This window comes from Thermobia domestica, chromosome 1 (assembly GCF_964235325.1).
Source record: "Thermobia domestica chromosome 1, izTheDome1.hap1.1, whole genome shotgun sequence".
Lineage (NCBI taxonomy): Eukaryota > Metazoa > Arthropoda > Insecta > Zygentoma > Lepismatidae > Thermobia > Thermobia domestica.
Genome location: NC_137454.1, coordinates 99,477,728 through 99,499,974, shown reverse-complemented (window position 1 = coordinate 99,499,974; position 22,247 = coordinate 99,477,728). Strand labels below are relative to the sequence as shown.

The 22,247-nt window shown below is 34.6% G+C and overlaps 1 protein-coding gene across 1 annotated transcript in view; it reads left to right on the top strand.

Moving 5' to 3' along the window:
• Window positions 1–22,247, top strand: part of LOC145687629 (annulin-like) — a 73,593-nt gene that overhangs the window by 36,398 nt on the left and 14,948 nt on the right. Inside the window, exons 7-11 of the mRNA XM_081761097.1 lie at window positions 2,920–3,058; window positions 8,128–8,406; window positions 11,925–12,004; window positions 15,549–15,699; window positions 19,702–19,847. Of these exons, the coding sequence (XP_081617223.1) occupies window positions 2,920–3,058; window positions 8,128–8,406; window positions 11,925–12,004; window positions 15,549–15,699; window positions 19,702–19,847 (795 nt within the window). The remainder of the gene's footprint in view (window positions 1–2,919; window positions 3,059–8,127; window positions 8,407–11,924; window positions 12,005–15,548; window positions 15,700–19,701; window positions 19,848–22,247) is intronic.

The window sequence follows — 22,247 nt, the reverse complement described above, 5'->3', positions numbered from 1 at the left end:
TATATATATATATATATATATATATATATATATATATATATATATATATATATATATATATATATATATATATATATATATATATATATATATAAACTAGCACAACACACTTTCACTTAAACGGCCTGACAAACATCTTGACATTTGAAGGCGGCGCTCCAAGTTCCCTTTAAATGCTACTAGCAAATGAGAGGCCTGCGGTATTGCCACATTTATTTTGTACACATTCACTTCAGTCTATTTCCTGCCAACTGATCGCGCTGTAGTTAGGCTAGTTTTAGACGAAAGCATTTATCGTAGCATTTCTCGTAGCAGATGTGCTGCCAAAAATCTCGTATAATATTCTATGGCATCAAAAGTATATTGTGCTTTTACACGGTAGCATTTTGATAAGCATTTTTTCGTGACGTAGGAAACAAATCACTGCAGAAGAGCGCAATTAAGGCTCCAAAACTAAAAACAGATATTTCAGTCACTATTTCTTCTAAAGCCCTTTTTCGCATATGCTTATTATGATACAAAGGACTTTTAACGGTACAGTTATACTATACAGATCCATACATTTTAAAATTTACAGAAGAAATTTCTAATATTTTAATAGAGTAGTGTATAATTAATGGAAATATGGTGTGCACTTACATCTGAAATGCGTATTTACGTGGAAATATAGAAATTAAAGTCGAACCTGAAATGCACGTAATCTTCAATAAGCTGCCATAAAATTTTGGCAAGTCTGTAATTTCCCCATTTTGTATCGAGAACAGAACCCAACCAACCCCTTCGGGGCTTCTAACCCGTTCCTACTACTACTACTACTACTACTACTACTACTACTACTACTACTACTACTATTCCAACTACTACTACTCCCCTCCCTTCTCCTACTCCTATTCCTACTACTACTACTACTATTACTATCACTGCACCTACTGCTACTGTTACTATTACTAAGTACTCCTACTTCTACTCTTACTACTACTTACTCCTCCTACTATTACTACTATTACTTCTACTACTATTACTCCTCCTCCTCCTCCTACTACTACTACTACTACTACTACTACTACTACTTACTCCTCGTCCTCCTCCTCCTACTACTACTACTTATACTATGGATCCGTATAGTAAAACTACACGTTGCCACCTGTTAAAGTGAACCTGCACCGGAGAATGCAAGAGCACACCTCAGAAATTATTGCTGAAGGTACAATAAATGAAACGAAAGGTTTTTTTTTTTTTTTTTTTTTAATGAATTTCTGTGTGGATTCGTACAGTGAAACTGTACGCTTTTAACTTTGTACAAACAAGGATGTTCCTCATATTTTTAATCAACATAATAATAGTATCCCTACTCCCTCATTTTTCTTTATTACAATTCAATGTCCTACACAAAACAAAGAGCATGGATATTTGACACACAATCTTTCGCTTCCTTTAAACACACCACGGCGCTGCAATCGCTGCAGAAATGCTGTGGAAAATGCTACGAAATAGAGCAGGTTCTATCGACAAGAAATGCCATAGGATATGCCATGGCATGGGAAATGCTATAGCATTTGCTACTTTACACGGTAGGATATCGATGATACGATTTTTGCTACGAGAAATGCTACGATAAATGCTTCCGTCTAAAACTAGTCTTAGTCTGATTAGCTAAGTCATAGCCGCACCCCTTTACTACTTGGTAACGTCGCGTCAGAGCTTGCGTTTTACTCGTTTAGGTGAAATGCCAAGATGTTTGTCACAAGCTTTAGTTTCCACACACGCTGGTGATGTCGGTACGGAGCTTTCGTGTAGCAAAGGACCCCGCACAGTCCTTATGGAAATTTGATTTCGGTGGAATTCCTTGAAACCGTGATATGTTGTAGAAATCGTAATCCTGAGAAAAAGTTTTAATGAGCACAACCACCAATCTTTGGCCATTACAGGGCCACTTCTTTGAAAACAGCAGAAGGTAACGTTATTCTGGATTTTGGTAAAATTGGTTGAAACTGCCGGATGCAGCATCTGCTGAGAGGGTGCACCTATAACTACCAGTACATTTGAATTTAATTGGAATTTTTAAATGCCTTTAGGCATCTGTGGTGGAAATGAGGAAATGCCTTGAAAATGCTAAGTGTCTGTTCTCGGTTAATCCTTTTCTTTCAACTTTTAGAAAATTGACTTAAACTGTCGATTTTGCAAACATCGCTTTGTTTTAAGCCCAAACGGAAACTTGACAGCAGAAATTTTTGGAAAGTGTTGCTATTTTCACTACTAGTTTCTCACTTTAGGTAGTGTATATTTACAGCGAAGTCAGTGCACGTACACCTTTGCACCCCCCCCCCCTATATCCGGCCCTGGTTGTGCCTATTGAGACTTTTTCTCAAGAACACAATATATACAATATATCACAGTTTCAAGTAATTCCACCGAAATCCAATTTCCAAAAGCATTGTGCGTGGTTCTTTAATTTGTCAAATGTAATTCTCACTAGATGGGAGCTCCCTCGCTATAAACTCGTTGACCTCTAAAAGACCATTATTGACCTCCACTCGTTGACCTCTACTGGCAAATGCCAGCGTAATACGTAAGGCTATCTCGTATGGCCGACACATAGTTCTTAAAAATTCACCATCTGAAGTTGACTTAAACGTGTACTTCTAATAAAAGGACGATCAAAGGAAATCCAAGGTTGGTACAAGTGTATAGTCGAGGAGAATGTTACGGTTGAGGATATTGATTGTACCTAATTAGATTATCGTGAACCTACTTAGGGCGACCAATGTTTTTATAGTCTCAGTACCATTTCTTTATTTTACTTCACCAAGTACCATTTCTTTGTATCATGTATTTTATAAAAGCATTATTTTTAGATTTTTTTTAAAAAAAATGTTAATTATGATTTAATAAGTTATAATTTTATGCTTCTGATTCTAGTCTGTCGTGCTATTGGTATCCCGTGCCGTTCAGTTACCAACTTAGACTCTGCCCACGACATCGATAGAACTCTTACAATCGATTACTATGTGGATGAGTATGGAAGAAACATTTCAAGATACACTGAGGATAGTGTTTGGTAAGAAATCTTCAATATAATTAAAATTTTCAAAAAAAAAAAAAAAAAAAAAGTCCAAAAATGTCACATACAGATCTAGGTACCTCATTGACCTTAACAAAATAATATGTATAATTGTACACCTCCGTGAGTAATTTCCGAGAAAATTGTGAAAAATTAACTTGTTTTTAAACTTTTTGTATACTTTCAAAACAACACCGACAACGTTTGGGAGGTGCTTCCTGACACCAAGATAAGACAAAAAGTATAGACCAACCTGGGTGCACAAATGATTTCTTTCGGAGTTATAAGCTGCCCAAAACATAAAAAAATGAAATTTAAAAGTCCATAGCTCCAAAACTGTTGGACCTACCGTAGTCGGGTCAAGACTTCACTTAGAAACTAGTATGTGCCCTATCCAAATATCCAAGTTTCAAAATCCTGCGGTACTTCTACAACATTTTTTATAAAAGTAGCTCGTGAGAATTCAATTTATATGCCGATGACCGAACTCCCTCTATAACAATTGTTGTGTGAGTATCTTAGGATTCTGAAACACGTATTTTTGGATAGTACACATATTAATTAGTTCCTAAGTGATGTCTTGAACCAATTGAGGTAGCTTCCATAGTTTTGGAGCTATGAACCTTTTAAAGTTCATTTCTTTCAAATTTTCGGCAGCCCATAACTCCGGAAGGAAGCATTTGTGCACCCCAGTTGGTCTATACTTTTTGTCTTATCTTGGTGTCAGGAATGACCTCCTAAACGTTGTCGGTGTTGTTTTGAAACACCCTGTATATCCACTGTAACCATGCCACCTATTAACATACAATATAGTTATCAAGCTTTTCATTACCTCACTAGCAAGCTAACATTATACAGTATTAGTGTTGCCAACTTTTGAAAATTAAAATATCGGACACTCTCCTGGAGTACGTATACTCTTAAGATTGTGATATGAGTGCTCGTCAAAAATGCGAATAACCTGAAAGTGGTTACTTCACATAAAATTGAGCAATTTAGAGTTCGAATTAAATAATTTTAGGTACTTTTGAAACGTTTATTGAAGTTACTTATTCCAGTTTAGGTTAAGTCGTCACGTAATCCTTGTAGTCTACCAAATGTCTCATACATAAGATTCTACATAAAGACATACATAAGATTCTAGTATAAAGCGAGCAAAAGTTATACATCAAATAATACAAAACATAAGAAAGACATATATAACAAGTACGGGTAGTTGTCTCTTACAAAATAGAACGCGCTGATCTTCTTATATCTACCCTACTCGAGAATTTACCAGCCATATTAATAGAACTAGAAAAAGAACATTATTTTTTTGTTAGATTTTGATATTACTAAAGATTTTGTAGGTGATTTTAATAAGGAAGAAGCAATGGAATATTTACTACATAATTTTGATTTCTGTATGGAGCAGGCTGTAGATTATTTAAAAGATGTGGACGAAGAAGAAAAAGAGAAATATTTGCAGAATTTACAGGTTATGATCTACTTAATAACGATAGGGCTGTCGGAAGAGATTGCCTACGCTATTATTATGAAAATTCCTCTGTTAAAACCTATAATCAATTTATATGCCAGATTACAAGTTCTGGAGTTGCGAAACAGATTGGAAAATATATTATTAATTATTTGTTGTGTTCTGACATAAGATTTAGACAGACATTTTCTTCCACATTAACCAAAAAGTATGGGATTACAAGATTAGAAGCTGCAATCTACAATTAGTTTGACGAGCAATATTCTTGCGCCAAGTCTTTTGATGGGGTGAAAGATGGTTTAAAATTATTAAGAAAGAGCAAAGAATATTTTCTAAACACTCCTCTTTATAAAGAATCAATTCGAAATATGTGAACTACATTATGCATTTCTTTATAAAATACTTGTTGTCTTTCAATAGGAGAGAGAGAGTTCAGTTGAGTTGATTTTGAGTTTAAGATCCCTTTCAGCAGCAAGGCTGTATGAGACGGGACCTACTGATTAACGTGGAATCCGAACCACATGAGCTCCCGCCGGGAATCGAACCCGGGTCTCTCACGCCATAGGAGAGAAAGAATATTAACTTTTGCATATCGGAAGAATAAACATACAAACAAGTTAACTCGAATATGCCTAAATTACTAGACAATAAACAGAAGCAGCATAAATTTATTTCTTACACTCTTTCAGCTTTCTCTTTTAACTTATTAATTATGTAGAAGTAATCTTCAGTTTAAAAGATAACTATTGTGATGTAATTTTCTTTTGGGGTGTAATATTTAATTTTGTTAGCCATAACGTCATTAGCAAATGTAAACAAACTATCTTGACGAGAGCATTGGCTAACCAAAATGCCTGTCACTGCTATATAAGATACACCTTTAGTTAAATTATGGAAATGTGAATATTTAAATGATGTAAAAAAGGGTTGCTAGTATATTTACAATCATTTATTGATATATGATAAGACAAATTAAATGAAGTTACAAAATTAATAACTAATTAATGGTGGTAACAAAAGTGAAAGCTAATTAATTGAATATTACGTAAGTGAGAATTAGATGGGAGACATTTCCTATTACACGGTAAGAATCTTGAACATTTCCTATTGAAAAATCACAAATCAACATTTATCCATATTATGGGATAAGTAGAAGGATAGTCACTTACTATACTATTCGGCAGAAGAGACCAGCAGATCCAACCTTTGATGGGCAGGAGAGATCCATCTCTATGTTCCGAGCGATGGAGACTTCTTCAAAACAACTGCCTTCCCTCTCCATTGTACCAACTGGACCCCGAAGCAAATTTACGGCAGTCTTTTATATCAATCGTGTAACTGTGGTTAAATTCCTCTTAACCTATTTCTGTTGTAACCCACTCACCTACAGAAGTCACGTAGCATAGCATAATATTTAGAATTTTACTGTTAGATGGAAACTTCTGGTCTCTTGTAACTCAATGAACATAGAGAAATAAATATTTAATTATCTGGTTTTTCAACCTGTATGAAAAATATTTAAAAATATTTAACTTTTTTTTTCGACTGTGATTTCTACCACACTAGGAAATTGCTGTACTCCAAAAATGTTTTATTTAAAATTAGAAAACTTATTTCTCTAGCACATGTTTTCTCAACCTGGCGGTTGCGGCCGCTAGGGGTCGCGGAAGGGTTTCCTGGGGCGCAAAGATAAGCGGAAGATGAATGAACTGACGAAATTTGGTTTTAATCTATTCGCTTTTAGGGAAGTTGCTTTATCCACTATATACAAGAAATGGATCCGACTATCATAGAAATAGATGGATATCGTGAAATCTCCGCAATGGGTATATTAAAACTCCCAAAAAGTATAAGTATATTAATTACAAACCAGAAATTATAAGGGGGTCAGTGGCAAGTGGATACAATAAAATGAGAGCCGTGATAGGAATTCCGTTAAGAACCACTGCTCTAACACAAATACACCTTTTTCTACAATTCCTGCAGATACTAATATCGAAGAAGCTGGTTTAGGAACAACGGATAATTTAATTTCGTAAATAAACAGAATAAGAATTAATATTACAAATGCTTTTAATCCATTTTTTATATAGAAAATAGAATCAACTAATAAAGTTTATTTAAAGTTGCGATGTAAAGGAGAGCCAGAAATTTTAGAATCAGCGGATGCAAGAAATACGAAGAATCATTCCTTCAGGTTGTTACATTTAAGACAGCAATATCAAGGTACTTTGGAGAAAAATATATTATGAAAACAAAAGGCATTCGTATGATTTAGATTTGAAAACTTCTTATAATTTACATGCGTTTTTGATTACCGTTAAGAGTAAGTTTACCTATGTCGGAGATTTAGTCGAAAGGATGGTTGTAAATCCATGTGATTTTTGAACGGCTTAATTAAATTGCATTTTGTTAAGTTAAAGTGCTTTAAGGTTACATTTAATTCTATTCCTTATCTAAATGTTTAAAACAAGATAATTTGGTTATAATAATTCTCGTAAAATGTCTTATATATTTTCGTATATAAAATGTTCAAAAATTTAGAGTACGCTTCAATCTCTATTTATTCTCTACTCAGGATAATAGTGATTTGCTTTGGTTATTTCCAACATAAATATAATCAACATTATTTACTTTTCCTGGCGAGAAAGCAATACTACCATATTGCCCTATACTGGGGCGATCCCATTACTATCTTATTTATCAGATGTAGAATATAAGTACAATAATCTCCCCGACCTGGGTTAGAAATACGTTCAGTAAATCTTTAAATAATTTGAAGTTTACGAAAATCGATTTTGTAAATTGCTTGTAATTTCATGAAAATCCGTATGTATAAAATACATAAAAATTATTGAGCCGTTCTGAATTAAAATATCGAATAATGGAAAGAGAGGAAACAGGTGGTTTTCAATCTAAAATGATGGAATTTATCCAATCGCAGCAACCATTTTGGCTCGCTTACTTGTAAGGTGTCCTTGTGTTAAATGAAAAAGCGACTCACTATTTGAACGGACTGTTTTCTTGAGCCTTCATAATATCATCAATGCAGCACTGTCGGGGAATGGATTGTAAGCGTTTTATGAAGCGGTTTCCTTACATAATATGTGCGCGCTTCTCTTATCATTTCTGCTCGCCTTTGCGTTCTGTACGAACGACCTGCTAACTAGAAATGTTGCTTTTTCATGTAACATAAGCGCCTTACCAGTATGGATCCAAAATAGATGGCGCGATAGGAAAATGTCACCATTTCAGATTTAAAAGTATCTATTTCCAACAACTTTCCTCTGTTTCCATGTTTGTTTCGTGCTTTTACTGATAACAGAGGTGATAACATACTTTACTGATCGTGCTTTAGTGATAACATACTGATGCCTTCAGATTTTTGATAGACTCTGTTCTTACAAATGAAACGTCATGGAGCATTATTTACTCGGATATGCAAAAATGTATAAAACAATCTAAGAAAAAACTTATATATGTAGCTCTAATTATCGAGATTTATTATGTTGCTGCGAATTGACCTAAATCGGGAGATTATTGCACTATCAAAAAACTATTACTAAACTAAAAGTCCTTTCACAAATAGGAACTTCCATGTCTGGAATGAGGCCTGGATGAAAAGACCAGATTTGCTGCCTAAAGAATACGGTGGTTGGCAAGTGGTTGATGCAACACCTCAGGAGCGAAGCGATGGTGTCTATCAGTGTGGTCCAGCATCAGTAATTGCTGTGAAGAAGGGTGACATGTCGCAGGAACATTATGACAACGGATTTGTGTTTGCAGAGGTGAATGCTGACGAAGTTACATGGAAGTACGTGGCCACCAGCAACCCACCGTTAAAACTTCTACGCAAAGTTACAAACAGGTAAGTAATAAGATTTTCATTCAACATAATTAACTAAATAATTAATAAGGAGTTCTAATCATATTCTACTAATGCTCTTATTATTGTACAAATGGATATCTCATATATTTGCAGAAAGATGTCTTCAGAGTATATTAAGATACGACACAAAGCACAAAATAAATAAGAGTTCCTTCGTGGCTAAGCGGTTAGCGTACTCGCCTTTGGCGTGGGAGACCCGGGTTCGATTCCCGGCGGGAGCTCATGTGGTTCGGATTCCACGTTAATCAGTAGGTCCACGTCTCATATAGCCTCGCTGCTGAACGGGACGCTGAACTAAAATCAACTCATCAACAAAATAAATAAATTAAAATAAACTGTTATAAATTTCTATGTAAAGGCGAAATTCAACCTTCAATTTTTCTTTTCTTATAAGGGTGAAAATGTCCAATTACGGCTTCCGAGACTTCAAACTTCAGTAATCGATTAATCAATAACGCGTATCGTTTGATACTTCCTTTTTATATACGTAGAGTTTGATTTAAAAAGAGAAGCTAAACTTCAAAATTGTGTCTCGGTGATAGATTAACATCAATTAATATATTTCACCACCAGAAGTCAAATCACGAATCAAACAGTTCAAATGCATGAGCGGTGAAAGCAATAAACAATCACACTAAACCTCTTCTTTAGGATAAACTAGCAGCGTTCACCCCGCTTCGCTGGGGTCACCCCGGAACGCAATAAACTTTGTTACTTAGATAATTTTTACTTTTTCGCTTTCAAGTGATATGATAAAAACCATAGAAGATTGCAGTAAATGTTAACATTATATCGCCTGTCATTTATGTTAACCCGCCGAGTGACACGGTCATGTGGGTTGCATATAAATACGGTTAGATTTAGCTATGATGAGCTAACAAAGGATTTCTACGTTATGGACACTTGAATGGTCAATTATCTCAAGACACTGGTAATTGAAAATTAAAGTGATATGATAAAAACCATCTAGGGTCCAAATCTTAATAACCCCCCAAAAATGAAAGAAATTGGTTCAGCCGTATTAGCGTGATGAGCTAACAAAGGATTTGTACGTTCTCTTTTATATATATAGATTGATCAATATTCCCTGAGAGGTTGAGCGTTTGGTAGTATATGTCTAAAATAATGATTATAGCGCTTTTATAAATGATAGGTTACATGACTATGTCTTCTTTGTCCAATCGCAGTTATCAGTGTTGTCAGTTTGTGGCAACCGATATTATATGCTGACTTCTTGCACAGCTGAGAATATTGTTAATACCAGACACGCTACTTATAAATATTATATTAATATATTAACTGCTGTCTTTAACACGTAGAAAAATGAATTATGAACACATACGTGCAAACTACATGTTTCTGTCAACTGGAAGTCATGATACAGACTTTTATATGTTTTCATATAAAACAATCTTGAAAATCTTTAGAAGACCTTGTCTCGCATAGTAGATTTTGATTCAAGCTTTTGTTCAATATTTCCCTCTTACATGAAACCGAACCTGCAACACATCACAAAATAGTACACAATATAACTTAACTAACACTATTAGGTGACCTCTCTTTGCTTGAATATGCTTATAACTGCATATTTTTAAACAAACATTTTCACACGTTTAATACAAATAGTGTAAATAAAGAAAGCAGAAGATTCTATTTCTTTCGAAAACAATTTTGAAACAAAACAAAAACTTCTTTATTCTGTATAGGAAATACGATTTTTCATCATTCATTCCTCTCTTTCTTTTCCCTTCTACTCAACATGCGATTTCATGATTGCTGAAAGAACGCGCAGACCTCTAAATTATATCAGAAATTATTGTACCCTAAACACAATTTGACCGCTTCGAGACGTGGAGAATTGATACAATTGGGAGGGAACAAGAGTTCTGATCTTTACTCTTATAACTATTTCTCGATTTTTTTTTAGTGAATAACATGTGTATTGTGTTTTCATGAGCTATAGAAAATGTATTTTAAAAATGGTTGTCAGTTTTTTTTAAAGTATTTCCAAGAATTACTTTTAGAATTTATTTTATTATATAAGAAAGAACTTCGCTTCATAGTAAGAAAAGCAAAAACTTAAGTTCTAAAACTATAAAAGCAGAGGCTTTAGAATACATTTATAAACCAACTCTAAACCAACATGGAGGCTAATTTCGTAACAGGAACGCAAGAAAAATTACAAAACAAGATTTCATAATATAACCATTAACATAATTTCTACCTTGTTATAATAAATTTAAGACTCTGGTTAATAGAACGGCTAAATACAAACTGTGAATAGACGATGGTGATAACAGGATGAAATACACGAGGTTTTAGCAGTTCTATGGAATAAATTAAAAGACAATTAATTTATTTCATATGTATATTCCTAGCATGAACATTGAACATTCTAAATTTTATTCGAATAATATTTTTGACCTTACGTATACTGTTGTTAATTCACTTGCTATGAAGCTAGGTAAAGAAAGAGCGAGAAAGAAAAAGAGAGTCCGCAATCCGTCAATATTGCGCTAAATAACACGTACCATTGGCTATTACTCACGTTGCTTCTCATCTGAAGAGAGCCATAACTTACCACATATCAATCATTTCTGCATTACTTATATTTCTAACAATTTTAAAAGGACTTCAACCTTGTAGAACCAAAGACTACCTACAAATGAGGCAACATTGCCAGCCTCTCCTATAACACTGTTTAAATCCAGTACTTTTCTGCTATTTATTAAACCCATAGATATCCAATTAGAGTGAACTATCTTGACTGGTTTTGATTTGTATATTATGTCTCCCTTTTCCCGCCTGTAGTATCTCTTCTCTTCTGGTCGCGATTGTCAGACGCACAATCCAGACATGTGAGAGACTAGTGGTTTTGAGTATTCTGCAATGGAAAAGGTTTGCTGGAGTTGTGCTATACGTAGAATACAGTACTGTAAATGGCAAGACGATTGGCATAATATTATTACTGATGATTCCAACGAAATAAAAAGTAGTACAAAATTATTATTGTACGATTTATATACACAATATATATATATATATATATATATATATATATATATATATATATATATATATATATAAATTTCTTTATATAGTGGCATTTCGAGCATTAGCTTTGAAGCACAACTACTGCAAATTGACTGACTGCTTTTACAGCGTAAGTAGAAAGTGAAGGTCGAACGAGAGATCTACCGCGTACGTACATTGACTGAAGAACTGATTATTACATATCATTCTTTGTAAAGATTTAATAAGTTCTACGTTTCAACCTTAGAATTGCCAAAAAAAAAAAAAAAAAAAAAAAAAAAAAAAAAGCTCTATACGTCTGCTTTGTTAATGCTGAAATGCGCCCGTGAAATGTTAAATAAATCAAGACTTCGGATGATTGTGAGTTCACAACTGTCTATTGTTTATTGTTCATGACTTTTGTAATTATACTATATTTATTGTTTGCTTTATAATTATTTTCTGCTTAATTCTATTACTTTCAGATGTGGCTCGTCCATAAGTACAAAAGCAATTGGAAGCAATTACAGACTGGATATAACAAATAACTACAAATATGAAGAAGGTATGTTTATTTGGTTTACATACATGCTTAATAGACGTATAGAAATATAATTTAATAGTATAGCTTAGCTGTCGTGAAATCTAAAGTATTTCCAATGTGACTATGATTACATGAGTTTCCTTAAATTGATTGACATTCGTGCGATAGAAGAGTGGATTCGTTCCAGAATGACTTGCATGTGCGTTGCAACACAGCAATCTCACCTTTGGTGCGAGCATTTGCTCGTTCGATTGCCGGTGGGGACACTCGGTGATAAAAGGGGAGAAGCTTTTTCACTGGGGTTTCCTCATTCACACGAAGCAAATGCCGAGATAGTACCAAACTTAATGTTCCCAGATCACTTTCTTTCTTTGCTACTTCTTTCTTCCTCACCAATTCCCGAGTAATGTGATCGCCGAGGGATGCCATCCTCATACGTGATGGGCTGACATGGCTGTAGCTGCCGAAAGCCCAGAAATTTAATTCCTTATTCGAATCCTACTCCTATGCAACACAGTGGGTAGTAAGGTACATACGTATAATGGTGTAAGATACAGAGTTCGTGAACTTGAATAATTATTAGAGATAGCATTGTGACTCCTTCAACAGGCTGGTGACTGGAAAGATCAGTGAAGTCAAATCAATCTACTACTTATGTCAAAATGGAAGAGGAGGACATTGCAGCATTGTGTAAGTACTGGCGGACCCAAGGAACGTATATCTAAAAGACAGCAATAATACTGCATCGCGAAATTCGAAAACATCAGATATAGTCGATAGTCATAATTTATTACGAGTTACGTGCTTCTTCATTTTCTGTCAGTATATTGCGAACATCAACCCATCAGCTTGAACTGTGGAGGTGGTATTGTAATGTGGGGCTGTATCTTCAAGTAAGGGAGTTCTATGATAAGATTCTATATATTGAAAAATTTTTTACTCTGTGGAGATTTTACCACATGAATCCTTTTCGAAGTGATTGTGTCAGATATGTTGCAGCAACTAGTGGAAACTGATGCTTTTTAGCGTCGGATTGGTTTTCTAGACACTCAGATTAATGCAAGTTTTCGTTCCGTATAATTTTGGAAAATATCCTCTCCTCGTACTTCGCATTGAAATACTCTAATCAAATTTTCATATGGCATCTTTGGAGTTGGTGAAATAGACATTCTACTTCTTCGTAAAGCTGTCTTTTAAATCGTCATCCATATCTTCTATTAGGGCATGTACTTTTTTGAACAATAATATCGCACCACTGTCCCTTTACTCGTGTAATGGGAAGTTCGTCTTTCAACGCGCTCCGCCACCGACCGTAGAGCAGGAAAGACATACGTGTAGGACAGGAAGACTTCTGTAGACATACGTGATGAAAAGGTTTTTCCCCTCTTGGTGAATGTGCTTATAGAAGCAGTTCCTTCATCCGCCATGTAGAGCTTGGTGTACCTAGAGGAAGTGATAATTCAGTGGTAGAGCGCTGTTCCCTAGTTCGATTACAGGCCTTTTGAGTGTGTGGTGGACAGCAGGCACGTACGTAGGTATATATTCGGGTGTTCCAAATTCACTAAAATAATAAATTATATTAAAATTTGTAAAATCACCCCTAAAATAATACTAACATTATAGAGAAGTAGGGGTTTCGGAGAGGATCTGAACCCCCCAGCATCCACCAGGGCTTCTACGGTTTCTTTCTTAATTATCAATTCCATCATAATCATTAATTTTCATTAATATATGTCTTCTTTAGCCTAAAGGGCACATCTATGGGACGTTAAATTAAAAAAAAAATGTCGTAAAGTATGCAGTGTTGCCAACTAGGCAGCAACATATTTGTGTTTACCCAGGCCATACTGTTACAGGTGGAAGCGTGAAATTTGAACAGTTAAACTGCTTGAAGTCACGACAGCAAGACATAAGAAAGGATTTTTGAAGTGTAACCTAAGGTGAATTCTAATATTTGGCTGATAATCCGAAATCCCTAAAGTTAGGGGGATGAAATTCGACACATAAACTGTTCATTAAAAATAACTAAACATGTGCTTATACGTTTTAGAAAGTCTCACTCCGAAAGGTGAATTTCTATAATAGACTACTCAAATTTAGGACCACGTGTTCAGAAAATTTCCAATGCGAGGATTTGTCTAAGCTGAGATGTAAAATTCGATATATACTCGTAAACTGTGAAAAAGCATTGCGCCATTTTCCAAAAATTTCACTTCTAGACGGGGAAAGAGAACCAAATTTCTGCAATATTCCAATTTCCAATTTTATATTAATTAGATCTTATTCTTTTCGTATGAGAAACGGATTCATTCCTGTCGTGTTATAAAACATTGTTCGCCTGCAAAAGAATATCCGTGTAAGCCATATGGATTTTGCTCGTCATGATGTACACTTATGTGATAATTTGGTATATTTTTATTTAAAAACTGGTAAGTTACAGGTGAGTCGCCAACACTGGATTTTGTATGGCGTTTTACATATCTACAGAGGGTATGTATATTATGTAGTACGTAGTTTTTCCATTGATTGGTTACTGCACTTGAAGATATTTTGATGTGTGTAAGAACATCTTCTTTCTCATTGAAATGATCTCACTCAATGCTTACTTGTTTTGTCTGAGACTATATTGAAAATCTTCGAATACTTCATATATGTTGGGCGAAATACGTTAATAGAATGGTAGACAAGATCTCGTAGCAAGCCAGGCTTATAGATATTCCTCGACAATTATTACATATTTTCCCTCCTTTCTTACCCTTATGTTTCACCATTATAAATTTTTCTTTCACAGAAATTTCCTCATTTTGCTATATTACATAAAGTATTTAGTGGATCTATTTGACTAAGTAGATTCCTTCCTTCTTGAACGTTTTGTAACGAAATATGATCAAGGCTTCGATATTAATGTTTCTTCCCTGTGGATATTTAGAAGTTTATCGAAATACTGTTTTCATCTCCCTTAATCACCCCTTGGATCGGCTAAGATGTTCCCATTTTATATTCTGAACTACATTTGATCTGGGCTACCACTACCTGAATCCATGCATGTCCTCTGGGAAGTATTCAGTATTTTTATTTTTCCTATTTTATATACTTCCTCCAAGTATGTCTTTAATGAATTTCTTCTTACTCCTGAAGAAATCTCTAGCTATTAAATCAAGTCTGTACCTTTCTATGTCTTTAATTAGTACTATAGTGTTTGTGCTTTATAAAGAGATTCCTAAGGTTTAACATTCTCCTTTAAGCCATTAGTTCCTTGGAGATCTCAAAGTGGGACAACATTTACCCTCAAACCCTGTCAAATGATCTGCAATTATTTGAAGCACATGATCTTACTAAAAGTGATTTCAGAGTAAATCTGCTAGTTTTTTTCTTTTATCGAAATTTACAATGATTATTTCAATGTCTTCGCATATGAAACATTTGTAATAGATATTCTACTGAATTTAAACTTAGAAATATAATGGAATTCCTAACTATACATTTCTACTTTTTTAAAAGAAGCATGCAACTCATTACTACCAGTATACACACTACATTTCTATATTCCGTTTTTTTCTTTCAGGAAGTGAGGAAGAAGCATCAACTATGATTGAAGCCTTGAGAAAAAATGGTAATCATGAGTTTAGTCAATTCTATCTCAACCAACAATTCCACGATGTTGACTTTGATTTGAATCTCATTAATGATGACGTGGTCATTGGTTCACCTTTCAGGTATGAAGTACTCTTTAATTGTCATATTGCACTTTTAGATGTCACGTTGGTCATGTCGAAGTCTAAAGCATGTACCGTAATGTATGGAGTATTGTCAGCAAATACTTCCTGATATCTAAAATGTAATCAACAAACACCAGTGTCCAAGTGGGATTATATAGATCACTACGGGTTCAGGCAATTCTTCTCTCCATTCCGACTCACGGACGAGCAATTAGAACGGGGATCATCCTCCATAGGCAATTTTCACCTTGGAAACGTAAAAAGAACTGAAGGGTCTTTGCGCGACTAACTGATGTGTCCCGAATGCTAACTGAAATATTTCGTGCATAACTGTAGTCGTTTTCCAAAGCTTAAAAACAAAATTTACCATATATTTTATATTTTTTACCACCCATCCATTTCTCGCATTTCATAACTCGAAACGGACCATATAACACATTACACGCAATCATGTCTCACTCAACACTGTCTGGGCTCAAGTGAATGATAGAGCTCTGGTTACTTCATGAAGATGTTGTCACATGTATTCCAAGCTAGAATTAGTATTTTTAGAAAGAAAAATAACACAATCTGACGGTTAAAAGAACAGCCGTTATAGATTCCTCTTGGTCAGTTTCTTGATAGTATTTTTCCAGATGTTGGGAAAGAAGTTAGTTAAAGAATTACTTGCAAAGAAATTGAGTTCTACCGTAAAAGACTTAACAAAAGATCATGATAACAAAAAAAAGAAAGAAAGAAAAAAGAAAGAAAAAGGAAAAAGAAAGAAAACATAGGGAAGGAAGAAACACTAAAATTGATGGATGGAATTTAGGCGATAATTTCTATGTCACAGAGAGATTAAATGAGAACCGTACTGTCTTCTTCTGGTAAACGCCACATACACAACACACAAACATTACCAGCATCTTAGAAGAGACTTTTCGGCAATTTACACAAGTACTGAAAATTATACAGTGTAAACATAAAAAAGTAGCAAAACGTGAAAAAAGTAATGACTACAATATAGAGATGGAAAATGTGAAAATAATAAAAACAATAAAATGTAAAAAAGTAATAACTATAATTAGGGATAGAAAACATGAAAATAATAAAGATTAATAAGAGTAAAGAAAGTGTGAAAACTAAATGTCACAAGCGGGAAAAGAGAACTTCAAAATCTGGAAAAGGTCAAAGATGGAAAAGAAATTCACTTTATGAACGACAATGAAGAACAAAGTTGAAAAGAACTAAAAAAAAAGAAAAAAACTCACGTCTCCTTATGTTCATCAAATCAAATGGACCACCACTTGATCAGTGCACGTCTCACAAATGTGTGAACACGTGGCTTCAAAACTGTCGTGCTGCAAATGACAGTAAATCAAGAGTTCGTGTGTGCAAAACGCGCTAGTGACATTTGTTGTGAAGAATCAAAAGATGCGCTTTGCAGAGTTTTAAAGTAAACCGGAACTCTGGAAGAAAACTAAAGTATTGAATGTCACTAATAATATTTATAAAGTTATTTTAATCAAACTTTTAAAAATCTTTTACCAGTGTAATTTAATTATTAAGAGTTTTTATGTGATAAGTATTGAGTAGGTTCAAGTTAAGAGATGTGAATTGATCCATGGGAAGAATTTATTATTCCAGAGGAAGTTAATGGTGGGTGTTCAAACTATTTTGTTCACGCATTCTATGTTTCGTGTTGTTATTAGTGACATTTAAGATATTTAAAGAAAGTGTTCTAGTGACAGTGTGCGGACAACTAAAAGCTGCACTTTCGAGTTTTATTGAGCAAACGGACGCTAGTAGCTTCCGGAGAAGACTTTATCAAGGTTAGCGTCACATCTTATATTTTATTGAAGGTTCTCATTGTTACTGTTGTTATTAGCTACTATTATTTGGATGTTATTATATAGGAAGGAACCAAAACATAAAATTGTTAGTTTTAGGACGAGGGGATAGATCGATGCAAAATGGCGCATTTGTGTTCTGAGAGGATATCCAAGCGTTTTGAAGGTTGACAGCTGTGATATTTCAATTGCTTAAAACCTCGTTCTCTGCTGAAAAGAACTAAATTTGACCGATATTTTTAAACTAAGGTATGAATTTTGTCAATGTCACGCCAATGTTAATATGTAACTTTGAGCAATACAGAACCTATTCATTCACAAAACACTTCATGTCTTAATGATTTTATAGAGTTAAATTTGGTCACAATTTTCTTATTGCTGGCACATCGGGCGCTCTTTTATTTATTTATTTATTTATTTATTTTATTTTTTATTTTTATTTTTTTTATTTATTTTTTATTATTATTATTATTTTTTTTTTTTGCTGTTCCTTCTTGGAGTGAGTTGTTTCTGCCCCGCTCCCTACCTACATCCATTTTGTGATTTAAGTAAGGAGTGTCGTCAAGAAAATAGCATGACATGCTTTTAGACTATAAAATAGTAACGCGTCCTTCATATTTTAATTGAATTAATTAATACATGTGTTTTACGTTGTTAATTAAAAATGCCTTCTATGTCTTCTAAGACAATCATAGATGATCACAAAACAGTGTATATCCTCTAAAAATATTAGGACTACAGCACTGACTACAGTTACTTGGTGGTGATGTTATTTTCTGGAAATTAGTGAGTTCGCAAATCCCAGCGTACAGTATTATCCTTCACTCCCCTAAAACATTCATCACAGACTTGGTAGTTATTAAACAGAATTTCCAAACACTAGAAATCACACGTGCGATCACTTATCCGAAATTTCTTTACTTCGAATTATTTTCAGACTTCCAGGAACGTTTGAACGATCTTGTGCAATATTTCATAACAAAAATATTAAACGTTGTAACAAAATATTTTACAAAATCAATGATGCATTTTGAGGGAAGACATATCGGTAAAATTGGGGGCGCGGTGGCTCAGTGGTAGAGCGTTCACCTCCGGTGCTTGGGGTCCCTGGTTCGATCCCAGCTCGCGCCGTGTGGACTTCGTGGTGAACAAACACGGTGCTCGTGGGTTTTCTCGGGGTTCTCCCGTTTCCTCCCACTTTCTTCATTCCACCATTTCACTCATTTCTCATTATCACCGTCTCCTTTAGCCTAACCGGCATATCCGTGGGACGTTAAACTTAAAGATTTCATTTCATTTCATTTCATATCGGTAAAATTTTATTTCTACAACCTAACGGAAGGAAGCTTCAAATGGTTTTCTATAGCTGGGAAAACATATTCCAGTGGAACGAGGCAGAAGATCGGCAAACGCCATATAGTTCGGATTTCATCTCTTCTTACAACTAAAGATATTCCTGCTCAGTAATCAATTGGCTAGTAATGACAAGTGTCTGGATTCCGATGGTGTTTTTTGCGCTTTTTTCCTTTGAGTTTATTCCCCTTTTTATCGTGTTTATTGTGCTTTCTTACTTTGTGTTTAAAGTCCTTTCTTACTTTCTGTTTACTACCCTCTCTTTCTTTGTGTTTACTTCCCTTTCTTACTTTGTGCTTACTGTCTTTCTTACTTTGGGTTTGCTCCCCTTTCTTACTTTGTGTTTACTGTCCTTTCTTATTTTGTGTTTAATGTCTTTCCTTACTTTGGGTTTGCTCCCCTTTCTTACTTTGTGTTTACTACGCTTTCGTACTTTGGGTTTATTGTTCTTTCTTACTTTGTGTTTACTGTGTTTTCTTCTTTGTGTATAATACCCTTTCTTACTTTGTGCTTACTGTTCTTTCTTACTTTGGGTTTGCTCCCCTTTCTTACTTTGTGTTTACTGTCCTTTCTTATTTGTGTTTAATGTCTTTCCTTACTTTGGGTTTGCTCCCCTTTCTTACTTTGTGTTTACTACGCTTTCGTACTTTCTGTTTACTACCCTTTCGTACTTTGGGTTTATTGTTCTTTCTTACTTTGTGTTTACTCTGCTTTCTTCCTTGTGTATACTACCCTTTCTTACTTTGTGTTTACTGCCCGATTTTACTTTTTGGACATATCTCTTAATTATCTCAAATTAATATTTGTTACTTTTCAGCGTGGAGGTTACGATTAAGAACGAGAGTTTTGATAAAGATCGTAAGGTCTCTTTGACCGTTCGAGTGGACAGTAAGCTCTATACTGGAAGATCTAAGAAGGAAGTTAAAGCCTTGAAGTTCGAAAAGGAGATGAAATCAGGAGAAGGTAATGAGGTCTTTAGAAGATTTATATAGTACTTTTATTTCTAAAGTAAATTTCCTTGGATTTATAATGGTTATGTTCACGTATTTGCTTGTTACCAAACTTATTTCCTAACGAGTTTTCTCCCAGTATGCTTACCGTGAAAGAGAATCTATATCCAAAGTTAATCTATTTTTAAGGTTCTTTCTAAATAAACAATTCCTGACAAATTCTGAACATCCATAGTACGCACTTATTTCCCCTTTCCGTCATATTTTCATTGGTTTCATCGATATTTGTTTCGCAGAAGAGTAGGACGTAAGAATTTGATAAATATATGTTCTTCCTCCAATGTACAGTATTTCATAGTCTCGCTGCTAATATTCTCATAATTCTTGCAATCAATCATTATAATTGTGTACGCAGTGGTAGTAGTCAATGCATTCATGGGCATTTTAAACAGTCTCTTGAGAGCGAAAATGATTAGGATCAATTGGAGAAATTTTCAGACCACCTTTATATGTGTCTGTGAACATATTGGGTTTAGAGGCAATGAAATGATAACTCAACTAAGGACAGACTGGCTTCGACGTTTCCATTAGTTAAATTTAACCCGTCAAGTTGTAACCATACGCCACTTTCAATTTTGATTAATTTCCATTCCGTGACTAAAGCTCCGAAAAATAATGCATCCGTATGGGTGGGAGAGGAGAACGCCAAAGCTGGTTCCCCCAACTTAATTTCAGTGATATGTAAGCACACTGAATATGGTAAAGGATACGTAATCTTCAAATATAGTCGCTATCGAAAAAACAGTTACTGTACCTCGATATTAATAGTAGAATAGAAATTTTGTAAAATAATTCTCAAGACTATCAATCAATTTAAAGTGAACAAACACTGTGTTTAACTTTTAAGTATTCGCTGAGCAAGAAATGATTTATATATGAATTATGATTTATATATAACAACTCAACAAAATGATTTATATAATTATAGAAACAAACAACGATTTTGACCCGGTCGAATTTTAAATTATTAACCAACCAAATGTATTTACTGTTCTGCCCCATAAACAGTTATCTTGTTCTAACTCGTCACGCCATGCCTGGTAGTATGGCAGAAGTAATGCTTTCAAAATATTAAGCTAGAAAATGCTACCGGCAATTATGGGAAGTATTTAAACAAATACGAACATAACTAGCCTTAAAGCAAGACAAAAGACGTTATGAAAAGGAATTACTTACGTTAAGTTTCTGCCATATTAATCCAAAGCAAGTCTTCAAACAGTACAAGCAACTGCAGCGAGTTAACATAAACACCGTTATGAGTATATTCGATTTTTCTAAGTTTTATATACTTGATTTTATAAATATCACTCGCAGATATTTCTAGTTTATTTAAGAGTTCTGAAACTAAGTTATGAATATGCCCTTCATATCCACAGTACCCTAACAGCACAAGATGTGCTACGCATGCACCATTTAGGTGTTCTAAATTCATCTCCCACTTTTGATGCATTTGTTGCTTCTTTTTCTAAGCGATTTCTAGAAACAACAAACGCACCAACTTTATTAGATGACAACTGTCATTGATCATTTGAAAGTGAATATGGAAGATCCATGAAATAAAGTAAATAGACACTCGTCATTTTGTTATAAAATTACATGGCGAGCAGATTTTATCTGATTCCGAACGGTTATCGTCGAATATACGCGGTTAAAGGAGCAGTCTAATTAGCCAAATTCAAAAAACCTCAACAATTTATCCCTCTACAAGAGACGTTTTCTTCATCGAATTCGTGGCCAAGTCGGAAGAGTACGCGGCTACTAATCCAAAGATATGTGGTTCGTATTCCGCGCACCCTGGGGTACATTTTTTACTTGCTTAAAGTGCTTTTTAGACACCTTAATGTAAACATATTATGCATATAGGCGATTTAACATATTTTCGGGAAGTAATTTTGTGGTTTATTGACGCTTACGGTATGGGGAACATACCTAGAACATGCTAGGCACGTTCCCCCAGGTACATAATGGACACATTCCCATGTACCTGAGGGAACACGATAGGCATATGCCTGCTATGTAACTGTACTGCTAGGGTAGCGGACCAGAAAATGTTTAGTTCCTTCCAGGGGACATTCCAGCATAACTATGAGCGCCTATAAAGGGAGCGTATCAATCGCACTGGAGATTCCCGCTAAATGGAATAAGCATATACGACAGAAAAATATGATAATCGAAAAAGCTTTTTCGGTGCAAAACCAGATACTCAAAAATATTCATTAAAATATTACTAAACTAGTAACTAATAATGCATGGCTTATATGTTACAAAGTCCGATGTACAGCAGCTAAATACTCTTGCAGATTGAGTAATGACGGTTTAAATGCCTAAAATGCACACTTATAATACAATATTT